At 43.2% G+C, this 13,412-nt stretch overlaps 1 protein-coding gene across 1 annotated transcript; it reads left to right on the top strand.

Moving 5' to 3' along the window:
• The first annotated feature begins 3,158 nt into the window (after positions 1-3,158).
• On the top strand, positions 3,159-12,553 carry LOC135476714 (zinc finger protein 121-like). Its single transcript, XM_064756827.1, has 4 exons — positions 3,159-3,250; positions 5,618-5,763; positions 6,119-6,942; positions 9,702-12,553. Exons 2-4 carry the CDS (start codon positions 5,621-5,623, stop codon positions 10,718-10,720), a joined length of 1,986 nt encoding a protein of 661 aa, XP_064612897.1. The 5' UTR covers positions 3,159-3,250; positions 5,618-5,620; the 3' UTR covers positions 10,721-12,553.
• The last annotated feature ends 859 nt before the right edge of the window (positions 12,554-13,412 follow it).

The raw sequence follows: 13,412 nt of genomic DNA, 5'->3' as shown, positions 1-13,412 counted from the left end.
CTACTGAAAACATCACTTCGTTTCGTTGGCCAAATGGTTAAAGCGTCAAACCCGATCACTTACCGGTAGTACCAAAAACTTCAAAACTGGTACTTGTTGCTGCCTAGTTTGGCGCTCAGCAGCGACAGGTTAGATTAAGGAAGTCAGCAGGTGTCAGCGGCATGGCGCTTCATTTGCGCTTTGTCGGCACGGACTCGTCCTGTTAAAAACATTAAATGTCCACACACCTTATGACTCCTTGTCATATGAGTGGACAGTTGTTAAGTGCGGCGTAAAATCCAAAGCATACATACATACATACATACATACATACATGCATACATACATACATACATACATACATACATACATACATACATACATGCATACATACATACATACATACATACATACATACATACATACATACACACGCACACGCACACGCACGCACACGCACGCGCACACGCACATACACGCACACACACATACACGCACACACATACACGCACACACACATACACGCACATACACACACATACATACATATATACACTACTGTATATGGGTTTTGGACACTATTATTTACTACTATAGGCGTCTCCTGACAGGTATACCGATAGATGGTTTTGTGTTTCTGAGGAAGAACACGACAAAACACTTTATACCTTATAACCTTATACTGCAAGCTTTTAGAAGATACTACTTCCATCAGGTACCGGTATTTCAAACTGCAAAGTGACAGTGGAACACATTTAGGGTGGCTTGGCCAAGCTATATTTAAGAGGGAATATATACAATGGTCTAAGATATTAAAATAACCATGAGATGACCTTACGACAAAGCTTAGGGATATGACACGATGTGTGGCTAGCAGAGATGTACACTTGTTCATGAATTGCCTCGTCAACACCTTTGTTTCTGTCCAATGCACGCGCATAGGCGGATGTACCCTTAAACAATTAATTTGTTAAATTGAACAGAAAGTCTTTTGCCAGAGTGATGCTAGAATGTACTCTGTTATACATGTAGAGGCATGTCATTCTGCTGAATATAGCACAAGAAATATACAGATTCTATTAGATTAACACTAGTGTATTATGCTGAGTTTGACACGGTATTACGTTATAATAACAGAACAAATATCTTCACTTAGACAACAGACTTTCTGTTAAAATTAACGGATTATTTTTTCTTTAGTGAACATACATCATGTTATATTTATTTATTTATTTGATTGGTGTTTTACTCCGTACTCAAGAATATTTCACTTATACGACGGCGGTCAGCATTGTGGTGGGAGGAAAAATGTGTTCACCACTGTACTATGGCCATGGATCTGACTGTGATGGAAGACCTATCTTCTGAAAGCTTGTAGTAATCATGCATAAGGTGGTAGTTTGGCGTGCTGTTCATCTCAAGTGTCCATTCCCGCATGTTAATGGTTAATGGTGGTTAGTTTCCACTACCCGTCCTGTAAGTGAAATATCACTGAGTACGGCGTAAAACACCAATCAGATAAATAAATAAATAAATTTCCACTAGCATTTGCTTGTTTATTGTACTGGTGTGTAAATGGTGCTGAGGAATGTCTTTAGATGGAGTAAACTGGAGGGCAAAAGTAAATTAAATACCTTCATTCTTCAGGTCCCTTCCTTTTTAATGCCGCAGCGAGAGCTGGATTCGAATCTGTGACTCTTTTGGGCCGATATTTATTGGTGGCCGTTGGAATTGTTTATTTGCTGGTCTGGCTCCGATTTAAGGTCACTTGCAATGTATTATTTCAGTCATGCCACGCACGACAGTGTCTCGTGTAGCAGAGCGGTCCGATACAATACGGACACATTTACAATGCTGCCTCACTGTACTGATGTCATGCGTTTCTATTGTTATAACATGCTGCTCTTGGGTGGTAATATTAAAGTGCTTATAAGACAGCTTAGATGATCTTAAATCACAGTCTTTTCATACAAGGAGACAAAAATTTGGGTCAACTGACTAAACAATTTGAGCCATATATATGACCAGATCAGCCAAGTCATGAAAGACTTTTGTGAGTTTTCCGATTAACCAACCGAGTCAACAATATAGCCAGATGGCTTTCATGACGTGGTCATATGACTCATTTTTCTGAGCTGAATTCGCTCAATTGTATAACTCAGATTTTTGAGTTGGCCGACTTTCCTTGCAGTGTGTACCTTATATATGACATATACAGCTTCTGTTATCTACCAAAGGGCGGCGATTTACTCCGCGGACAAGAGAATTTTTCACCTAAATGATTACACGCCTATCGAGGAAACTGATAGGTCTGCATTGAGTAAAACATACTAACCTGCCTACGGTTTTCACGATCATTTCCACATTTTCTCTAAAACACTGGTGTTTTATAGAAAACATGTGACACGTCTGCTAGAGTGGTCAGATCACAGTTTTTATTTTAATATGCATCAGTTTTGCTGTGTACTCCACTCGTAGGATAACAGAGAGAGCTGGCTACATACGGACTTCATTGCTTAATTAGTTCCAAAGTAAAGGGAAAACAGCAAATAATAAGTAAGCCTATGTACGCATGAAATATGAATATCCCAATCCATTTATGTATGATACAGCCCTGAAGACTCCGCATGGTATTTACTTAGGCCAGTTTTTTTTATTTTTATTTTTTTTATTTGATTGGTGTTTTATGGCGTACTCAAGAATATTTCACTTAACTACGACAGTGACCAGCTTTATACGTGGGAGGAAACGGAGCATGGCTGGGGAGAAACCCACGACCATACACGGGATACTGTCAGACCTTGCAATGTACCACCGGAGAAGAAACCGGCATGAGCTGGACTTGAACTCACAGCGATCGCGGTGGTGAGAGGCTCTTTGGTTTTTTCCATGAATGATCGATGTCCGTTAAACTTACCTTATATATAAGGCAATAAACGGTTCGGTGAGAGGTTAGTTTGTCTTTTGCATGGCATGTTAATATTCCATTCCTAGAGCAGCTGCCATCATTAAGCAAAAACAAAACGTGCTACAGATTTGTGGATGGAACCTGACGACTTTTGTCACTATTGCTGTGATCAGGCTAAGTGCTCGAGAATGCCTACGAGTTGGGTTATTATAGTCGTTTGCAGAGTTTTCTCCCTTTGACCAGCTGTTCATCTGCCGTCTTTGTGTCCGCACAAACATGGCGGTCGTAGTAAGCCGTGGACTGTGGACGGGGTAGCCACACCGGAGCAGGAAAAAAGTAAAATCCGGTTGATTACAGTGATAGGTAAGACTATAAATGATATTCGAAGGTTGTAAACTGCCTCTGCAGCAATCAGCATTCAGTAGGAAACTGTCAACAACTCTTACGACCTGACAGCATTTCCACCGCCATTTCAACCCCCCTTCAGCGTGTACATCATTCCAGTCTAGCGCTTAAGATCTTTTTATTTCTCACCGGTTGATTATAACCTCAGCTGACTAGATTCGCCTCTTTGATGTTTATGGGACAGAATGAGTCAAATATGTGGTACGATAGTCATTAGTTAATACGTCAGGCCGTGTTTTCACTGCCTGAAGCAGGCAAAGTAAAATAGGTCACGACTACAGCAATGGCGGATAGCGGTTGGAGTGAAGAGAGAGTCCCTCAGGCTGAGTGGCCCCCGGCCTTGCTGGGTCGCGCTTTCACGCGATGGTGGCTTTATCGTGTAGACCTGTGACTAATTTGAAACTTAATTTAATGGTTGCTAAAGCGGAGCCCCTACATGTGTATACAGTATACAGTATACATATATAGGTTTACATGTACGTGTGGGTTAATTGTAGATAATGTCGGGTGCAGTTGTGCTATTTACCTCAGATTTTTAAGGCTTTTAAAATGATTTTTAAAGCTGTATATATATATATATATATATATATATATATATATATATAGAATTCAGTCTTGAGGCTTTTCAAAATCATTGTTAAGGCTTTGAAAATCATGTATAGAACGTCAAAAGTCTTTTTCAGAGCAGCTATTTTCGAAGCTTTAAAATGATTTCTAAATCTTTAAAATCATTTTCAAAGCTTTTAAAATTCGGTATAAATGGCACAACGGCGCCCCATGGCTACAATGTAGAAATCGAGCACATCGTGACGTTGAATACCGATATTACTGCACACTTTTTCAGAGGTCAAATAGGCACAGTGAGTGGTTTTGGCTACTTGTTTGTTTGTTTATTTATTTATTTATTTATTTATTAAGATTATCTCAAAGAATGGCAATCATATATTCAATTAGCAAACATAATAAAATAAATAAATAAATAAATAAATTTCATGTTTTGTAAAGGATAAAGCCTACGTGTATATATACATGTATGGGATGCCTATGCGATATTTTTTCCAACGTTTGAAAGCTTTGGACCTCATTTTTAAAAGTTAAGAAATCATAATTGAAGTTTCTCTGAAAATCATTGTGAAGGCGAAGGAGTTAATTATACACCACGGCAACTGCAGATGGCTGATTCCATGCAGAAAACAATTGCAGGCTAAGCTATTTGTAACCATCATTCATGGCAACGCGTGTCAAAGCTATTATCATCGATGGTAGTGAGACAGTTAACTTAGCGTTGTCGGCAGTACGATCGCTCTTTGGAACACGGCCTTTGCACTGTAGTTGTATATGGAGCGACAGCGGCCTCATACTATAAAGAACTTTCGAGAACAGGAGAAGTTGATTCAAACCTGATTCAAGTCAAAATCGGCAGTCTCTTAAATTCCTCATCATGCATGTTGGGATGCCATGCCTGACTGTTAGGGTGACGTGTCTACATATTGGGCCATGATGTTTGCACGTTTGCGTGTTGGGGCGTCATGCATGCATGGTGCGGCGCCATTTGTGTATGGTGGGGACCATGTGTGCATATTGAGACGTCATGTGTGCATGGTGAAGCGTCATGTGTGCATGTTGGGGCATCATTCTTGCATGGTGGGACGCCATTTCTGCGTCATGCCTGCTTGGTGTGCTATATGTCTGCATGGTGGGGTAACATGCCCGCATGGTGAGTCGTCATGCCTAGATAGTGTGCCTCATATCTGCATGGTAGGCGCCATATCTGCATGGTGGGGCGTCGTGTCTACATTGTGGACGCCGTGTCTGCCTGGTGGAGCGTCATGTGTGCCTGATGGAATGTCATATCTGCATGGTGTGCTATATGTCTACATGGTGAGGTAACATGCCTGCATGGTGAGTCGTCATGCCTGGATAGTGTGCCTCATATCTGCATGGTAGGCGCCATATCTGCATGGTGGTCCGTCGTGTCTACATTGTTTACGCCGTGTCTGCCTGGTGGAGCTTCATGTGTGCCTGGTATCTGCATGGCAGGTGTCATATCTGCATGGTGGGCATCTCGTCTACATGGTGGGGTAACATGCCTGCATGGTGGGGTGTCATGCCTGGATGGTGTGCCTCATGTCTGCATGGTGGGGCGTCACGTCTGCATAATTGGCGTCACGTCTGCCTAATTTAATGTCATATCTACAAGTTGGGGCATCATGACGGCATGGTAGGGCGCCATGAGTGCGTGATAGGGAGCCACATTCGCATATGGTAACTTAATTGTGCCGTATGCTATAATATCACCAATGGTTCCTTTTTCCGCATTCTCAGACGATGGGTGACCTTGACCCTTCATCGAAGTCAGAGGTCGTAATCTGTGTCCGCCATGACCTGGCCGTCATCTTTGACCGGATTCTTCAAGAGACAGGACTTGACGCTGACGGTCTGATGGAGACGCTCCTCAAACTGTATCACAGGTAACCCAATCTTGTTAATGCTGTGAGGGGTGGCTCAGTTAAGGCTGACAATTTCACAAGTTAAAATTTCCGTGCTTAGTTGGTTATAACGTCTTTTGGGTCAGCTATGCATTATTTTACTGTCAAGTCCTATTTTGCTGTGCTTTAGCACCTTCATGTTCTTCAGTGATTTTGAATGTTTTAAAGTGCAAAATTTCCAAACTTCGGATGCATTTAGGCTAAAATATACGAATTTCCGTTGTACAGTAATGTCGAGTAAAACGGCGACGTTATTGCACAAAGTCACGTCACTCTGTGGTTGGAACCTCGTAGCTCACTAACCGCGTATTAAACCGTTTATTGATTCCGCTTTCAGGGTGATCAAAAGAAACGAGAAGAAGGTTACCAAACGAGGGCTGTACAGCGACAACGACAAGTACGGTACAACCAAACGACACTTTAAATCACGAAGGAGGGGCTTGAAAGTGGCTAAGTCTTCTGCCAAGTCAGGGGACGACGTAGGCGAAGTGCCGGAGTCCGTGAGGGAAAGACTTTGTGGACTGTCCCTTCATGGAGGAGCAGGTGACACCGGGGGAGATGACGATGTTTCTCTGGTCACACCGCTCCCACCTCTGACTTCCCTGCCGGTCAGAAGGACATCGAGGAAACCGTCCACGCCAAAGAGAAAGGTCGTGGAGTCGGATAACTCCATGGACGGACCTCTGGATATGACAGTCGGTGAGGATAGCACAGTTCTCACGGGTGCGCCGCCCACACCAAAACGACGTCGAAAGAACAAACCCCAGAAACTGGTGCAGCTCTCGTCAGGGGAAGACAACTCAGGTAGTGACCACGAGAAAGACCCGGATGCTGGAACTGGCAGAGCGGAAGTTGGCGAGAACAACCGGTCGCAGAGGAAATCTAAGCTAAACGCCAAGTCTGTGATAGTTGAAATGACCAAGGACTTATTGGGCCTTCAGAATCCCGAAATCTTTGAAAAAACGGAGGCAAGGATAACAAATGATGCTGCCGACAACGAGGCAGACACTGGTAAACTCAATTTGGACTCGGACCTATCCAGAGAAGCAGAGAATCCAGTAAAAGGTCAAGAACCCAGTACAGTTGCAGCCCCTGAAATGATTGCTCTGCAGTCCAGGAAGGTGGGACGACCGAAAGGCAGCAAAACAGGTGTAAGATCAGGTAACTTAGCATACTTCAATCAGCATATTTGAAAACTTTAATCCGAATATAATATACAAGCGACCATTGGTACCAAATTATGGTTCTGGTCTTCTCACCTTTGGGGTGCTTTCTTAAACTTATGTGTCGAAACATACATTCGTATACCAGCTGTCAACCAGTTAGAACATTCCAGGTCAATAATCGCAAGGCCAACTCCCCAAAACGACGTATAACACAAAGCACTAATGAACTAAAAAAAATATATAAAGTACGAAAATAGGACGGAATCATGAAAAGAGAAGCAGTCAAGAGTTTTCAATGATGCTGGAAAGACGCAAAGTATGTTCTAGGCGACTGAGTGAAATCAGTATTCAAATCATGTACCATGCTAGAATATCAGTTTTCATTAACAAAATATGTAGCTGCGTTGTCCTTTAATTGCAACTGTTCATGTATCCAACATATATAATTCAACACGATGAACATACGGACGATAGCCCCGGGTTAAGCGGAATTAGATACAGCAAAAAGCAGAGCGCCAGATATTCTGCACGCTCCGTCCACATTTATCTACAAGAGAATTTTCGTTGTAAATTTTAAGAAACTTGGAGTGAAGGCGTTTGATGGAATAACATTGACATACACGCCATATGAAGGACCCTTCGGTAGATTGCTCTCCAGATATACCATCTGGAGAGTGTTAATTGCTTTAAATCCAGCGAAGCTAGCAGATCACCAATATAACGCCTGATTTTTTTGCAGTTAGACAACGGCACTTATTCCAAAATGCAAGAGGGTTGGTTCAGCTTTTGTTGTACAGCTTTGTGACCTCGCAATAAAGCGAGCTTTGTATGGGAATTTATGTATTTTTGAAATCCGGTGAGGTTGTGGCATGTCGATGTGACGGGAATGCACGGATATACTCCTCTGGCTGAGAAAGGACTGATGTTTTTTAAATAGTTCCTCGAGAGTATAGGTCGACTAGCTCAAGCAAAGTGCCAAGGACTGAAGGCTCTGCCTTTTCCCGTTTATTTGCAAATTTTCAAGCGCTGAAAGGACCATCTTCTTTTTAGCTCTCATGTTTATCTTTCTCGGCTCTCTATACTGCGAACACCTCACCTTCGCAGATCATCATTGTTTACAAAATCAAGGCTACCTTTTATGACATGTTGAGATGGATTGTAAATGAAGCCTGACGATTCACAGTCACAACTGTACCAAATGTATGATTCGACATCCCAAAATCTTTTACTGCTTTGCGATTTGTTTTGCATATTGATAGGAAATGCGTGGGGGCTCTCGTATATTGAAATTATTCATGTAAAGGCATGAGCGACGTGCTTGGGTTGTGTAAAGGTTTGAGCGATGTGCTTGGGTTGTGTAAAGGCATGGTAAAGTCTAAATGATGTACTGGGACTGGGTAAAGGCATGAGCGATGTGCTTTTGTTGTGTAAAGGCATGAGCGATGTGCTTGGGTTGTGTAAAGGCATGGTAAAGTCTAGATGATGTACTGGGACTGGATAAAGGCATGAGCAAATCCGTCTGATGCGCTGGGACTGTGTAAAGGCATGAGCAAGTCAGTTTGATTCGCTGGGACTGTGTAAAGGCATGAGGAAGTCAATTAGATGTACTGGGACTGTGTACAGGCATGAGCAAGTCCGTCTGATGCGCTGGGACTGTGTAAAGGCATGAGCAAGTCAGTTTGATGTACTGGGACTGTGTAAAGGCAAGGGCAAGTCCGTCTGATGCGCTGGGACTGTGTAAAGGCATGAGCAAGTCAGTTTGATGTACTGGGACTGTGTAAAGGCATGGTAAAGTCCGTCTGATGCGCTGGGACTGTGTAAAGGCATGAGCAAGTCAGTTTGATGTACTGGGACTGTGTAGAGGCAAGGGCAAGTCCGTCTGATGCGCTGGGACTGTGTAAAGGCATGAGCAAGTCAGTTTGATGTACTGGGACTGTGTTAAGGCATGGTAAAGTCCGTCTGATGCGCTGGGACTGTGTAAAGGCATGAGCAAGTCAGCTTGATGTACTGGGACTTAGTCCAATCGTTGTACCTCTTTGTTTACCAGAGTAATTTTCTGCGGAGGCTTATGATTTGTGTGGTTTAGGATAACTGTTGACTTATATACAACCATTGATGAATGAAATTATAGCATGTCTTTCTGGAATACTTGTGCGTTGCAGTAATATGTAAATAAGTCTTCATATCGTTCCAGTATGCCTGTTGAAAGTATTCGTGGTATGAAAGTGCCTGCATTCAGTTCCGCATGACTGATTATCTTGGAGTTGGAGTGAGACTTTCCTTTAACATGAATGGAGTGACTTGAATGAATGTTATTACTTGTGCATCTAAGTACACGTAAATGTTGTGAATAAGTGTGGCTGAAGATGTAATGTTTGGGTATGGACGCTCACTTGCTCGTTGACAAAATCCTTGTTTTCGCAGCTTTATCACATAAAGTTATCAAGGTACAAATCTGCCCATTGGCTACTGGCATACGCAAATCTGACCAGATATATGGTGCGCAAAATCACCCTGGGTGGTTTAGTTGTGACTCATAGCCAGATTGTTGTTCGAGGTACTAGTACATGACGAAGGGAGGTGGTTTATTCCAAGCACTCTGGTTTTCTCACGTGACTGTTCTCGTATATGTAAAACTCCAACGAAATAAATAAACATATGTGTCTTGGAATGGCAACAATTTCGAAACCGTTTCTCATGTCAATCAAGTTGTCATCAAATCCTTCACCCGATGGAAATTTTTCTCCGTTTCAGGGATGAATGTGTACAAGTGCAGCCTCTGCCAGGCGACCTTTCGGCGTCCTGCACACCTGAAACGGCACATGGAGGGAGTACACAAGAAAGACTCGGCCTTTCCTTGCCGGGGCTGCGGGAAGTCGTCAAACTCTGAACTCGCTAAGAAATATCATGAGGCATTTGGTTGTAAACTGTTACAACTGCCTCACCGATGTGAGAATTGTCGCATGGGTTTCGACACCAAGGAAGAGGTCAGTGAGCACAAGTGCAGTAAGGACCCCACGAAGCCCTGCATCTGTTCCACCTGTGACTACAAAACTGGGTCCCCTCGGGATCTGGAGCAGCACATGAGAGTCCATACGGGGGAGAAATGTTTTAAGTGTGATCAGTGCGACTTCGCGACGGCATGGAGGAAGAACTTGAAAGAGCATATGTTTAAGCACACGGGTCTGAAGCCTTACGTCTGCGACGAATGCGGCTTCGCGACGAATGACCGACATAATCTGCGCAGCCATCGAAGCACCCACTCGGCCGAAAAGGCCTTTATGTGTGAGATCTGTGGAGACAAATTCCGTGAGCCTCGCTTCCTGAAGGCTCACCAGATCGTGCACACAAATCTTAAACCGTATAAGTGTAACCTATGCAACTATTCCGCCAAGTTTAAGTCTTGCCTCCGTTCGCATATGATCTGCCATACCGGCGTGAAGAAGTTTGTTTGCGAGCAGTGTGGCCAGAGCTTCCGGACTAAAAACCACATGCAGACCCACAAGAAAAACCTCCACGTCTATCCCAATATGGTGTACGGCTGCAAACACTGCGACTACACCGCATCCAATAGTCAGAGCATCAACAGTCACATGCGCAAGCACACCAAAAAGGCTAAGAAACAGAAACAGTCCAAAAGAAAAACGGGTTTGTCGGAAGAGGCCAGCAGCCCAACGGAGCAAGAAACCTTTGTACATGACGGACCAAAGCAGCCGAAGAAAGAGATGAACATTTATCGCTTTGAAGCCGCTCACCAAGATGGTGCCCCTTAGCAACGTCAGCTCGACGGGATTTGACGGTCTTCAGAGTGAAGGGCGTCAACTCGATGCCGGAATGACTACCATCAATCAGCACGACCTTCAGGATCTACGCGAAGGTCAGCATGAGGCATCAGTGTTCAGCCAGTTGCCCGTGCCCCATGGGGACGTCTTGGCCGTGCTGCCTTGTTTTAACAGTGATCCACCCCAAATCCCAGTCGCCGCCACACTCCAGGAACATACCGAAGAATCCGTGCCTAGGCGACTTGACCAGACCTCAGTATGAGGAACTCCTGTACAATTCTAATGCCAGCCAAGCAGAAACTATCTCTGCCATGATGACCCTGATCAGGGAGTTCAGACCCAGATAACGTTGCAATGCGAAGTTCCCATGTTTATTTTTTTGATTGGTGTTTTACGCCGTACTCAAGAATATTTCACTTATATGACGGCGGCCAGCATTATGGTGAGAGGAAACCGGGCACAGGTCGGTGGAAACCCACGACTATTCGCAGATTGCCGCCAGACCTGCCCACGTACGGACGGAGAGGAAGCCAGCATGAGCTGGGCTTGAACTCACAACGACCGCATTGGTGAGAGGCTCCTGGGTCATTACGAGCCACGGAGGCCCCCCGAAGTTCCCTTGTCATGTATAGACAGGTGCTCTATGCGTCCAATTCACTGGATGGCCGAATTAGCCGAATCTAGGCGTCAAAACAGACATTCGTCAACGTGAATGGAACTTCAGGGCATGACAAGTTATCAACGAATAGGAATAGATGTGGGAAACTAGAACGGATTCAAGCAAAGAGAGGCATTCAACAGTTTTCATGATGGTGGAAAGATGCAAGGAATTTTCCCCAGTGAATAAATGAAATTAGCATTAGTATAATGTACCGTGCTAGTTTATAAGTTGTCAAGTACCAGTTGTCAAGCGAGTCACACATCTGTAAGATGATATGGTTCAAACAAAAATGCAGAAAAGTCACAGCTACCACAACGGTATGATGATATGGTTCAAGAAAAAATTCAGAAAAGTCACACATCTGTAAGATGATTTGGTTCAAGGAAAAATTCAGAAAAGTCACACATCTGTAAGATGATATGGTTCAAGCAAAAATCGGAAAAGTAACAGCTAACGCTTCTGTAAAATGATAGGGTTCAAGCAAAAATTCAGAAAAATGACGGCTCCCATATCTGTAAGATGATATGGTTCAAGCAAAATCAGAAAAGTAACAGCTACAACATCTGTAAGATGATATGGTTCAAGCAAAAAATCAGAAAAGTAACAGCTACCACCTCTGTAAAATCATATGGTTCATGCAAAAATTCAGAAAAATGACGGCTACCATATCTATAAGATGATATGGCTCAAGCAAAAATCAGAGATGTAACAGCTACAACTTCTGTAAGATGATATGGTTCAAGCAAAAAATCAGTAAAAGTAACAGCTACCACCTCTGTAAGATGATATGGTCCAAGCAAAAATCAGAAAAGTAACCGCTACCACATCTGTAGGATGATATGGTTCAAGCAAAAATCAGAAAAGTAACAGCTACAACATCTGTAAGATGATATGGTTCAAGCAAAAATTCAGAAAAGTAACAGCTGCCGCTTCTGTAAGATGATATGGTTCAAGCAAAAATCAGAAAAGTAACAGCTAACGCTTCTGTAAATTGATATGGTTCAAGCAAAAATTCAGAAAAGTGTCGGCTACCTTATCTGTAAGATGATATGGCTCAAGCAAAAATCAGAAAGTAACAGCTGCAGCTTCTGTAAGATGATATGGTTCAAGCAAAAATCGGAAAAGTAACAGATAACGCTTCTGTAAAATTATATGGTTCAAGCAGAAATTCAGAAAAGTGACGGCTACCTTATCTGTAAGATGATATGGCTCAAGCAAAAATCAGAAAAGTAACAGCTACCACATCTGTAAGATGATATGGTTCAAGGAGCATAACAAAGACTTGGTGGACTTAAGGCATGTACTCATGTAGCTTGTACCGATATGCGACCTTGTGTAGACCTATGAGTCAGAAGTTCCCGGGTGTTGGATATGCACATCACGTGCTTGTGGGTGGATATACAGTCACGTTTCGTACTCAGCAAACAGTCGTCGAATTCTTTTCTAGACGGCTGCTTCTCTCAGCATAGTATGAATAAATATGTCATATATAAAGAGAAATTGCACATTGCCTTATATGACGAATTACGGGGACAAATTACGGAAATCACGGCTTCTGGTTTTGTGTTATTAAGCGACTACATCAGTTGTCAAGTAAACACTGACCATACTGTGTATAGTCATGACTTTACAATCAGTACCACTGATGAGTGAGTGAGTGATGAGTGAGTGAGTGACTTGCTTAAGTTTTCAGTCATATAACGACGAAGGAATCCTTAGAGTGCATGTAATGTGGCTCCTTGTTGCAGGACGGATTTCCACCACTCTTTTATCTAGTGCTGCTTCACTGAGACGACTTACCGAAGGCAAGTAAGCCGCTCCACCCAAGCCATTATACTGATACAAGTCAACCAGTCGTTGTACTATCCCCTTAATGCTGGACGCTAAGCGACAAAGCTACGACTCCCTCTTAGGTCTTAGGTGTGACCCGACCCAGGATTGACCATGGATCTCCCACACCAGAAGCGAACGCTCTACCAACGGTCCCATTGGGACGGGTTTCAGTAACTCTGATGAGATCGA

Source organism: Liolophura sinensis, chromosome 10 (assembly GCF_032854445.1).
Source record: "Liolophura sinensis isolate JHLJ2023 chromosome 10, CUHK_Ljap_v2, whole genome shotgun sequence".
Classification (NCBI taxonomy): Eukaryota; Metazoa; Mollusca; class Polyplacophora; order Chitonida; family Chitonidae; genus Liolophura; species Liolophura sinensis.
This window is presented reverse-complemented; position numbering and strand designations above follow the sequence as displayed.

Bases quoted from the DNA above. Each gene is read 5' to 3' on its own strand.
- LOC135476714 (XM_064756827.1), top strand. From the start codon at position 5,621: ATGGGTGACCTTGACCCTTCATCGAAGTCAGAGGTCGTAATCTGTGTC. The intron at 5,764-6,118 runs GTAACCCAATCT...TTCCGCTTTCAG, and splicing joins CTCCTCAAACTGTATCACAG to GGTGATCAAAAGAAACGAGA. The intron at 6,943-9,701 runs GTAACTTAGCAT...TCTCCGTTTCAG, and splicing joins CAAAACAGGTGTAAGATCAG to GGATGAATGTGTACAAGTGC.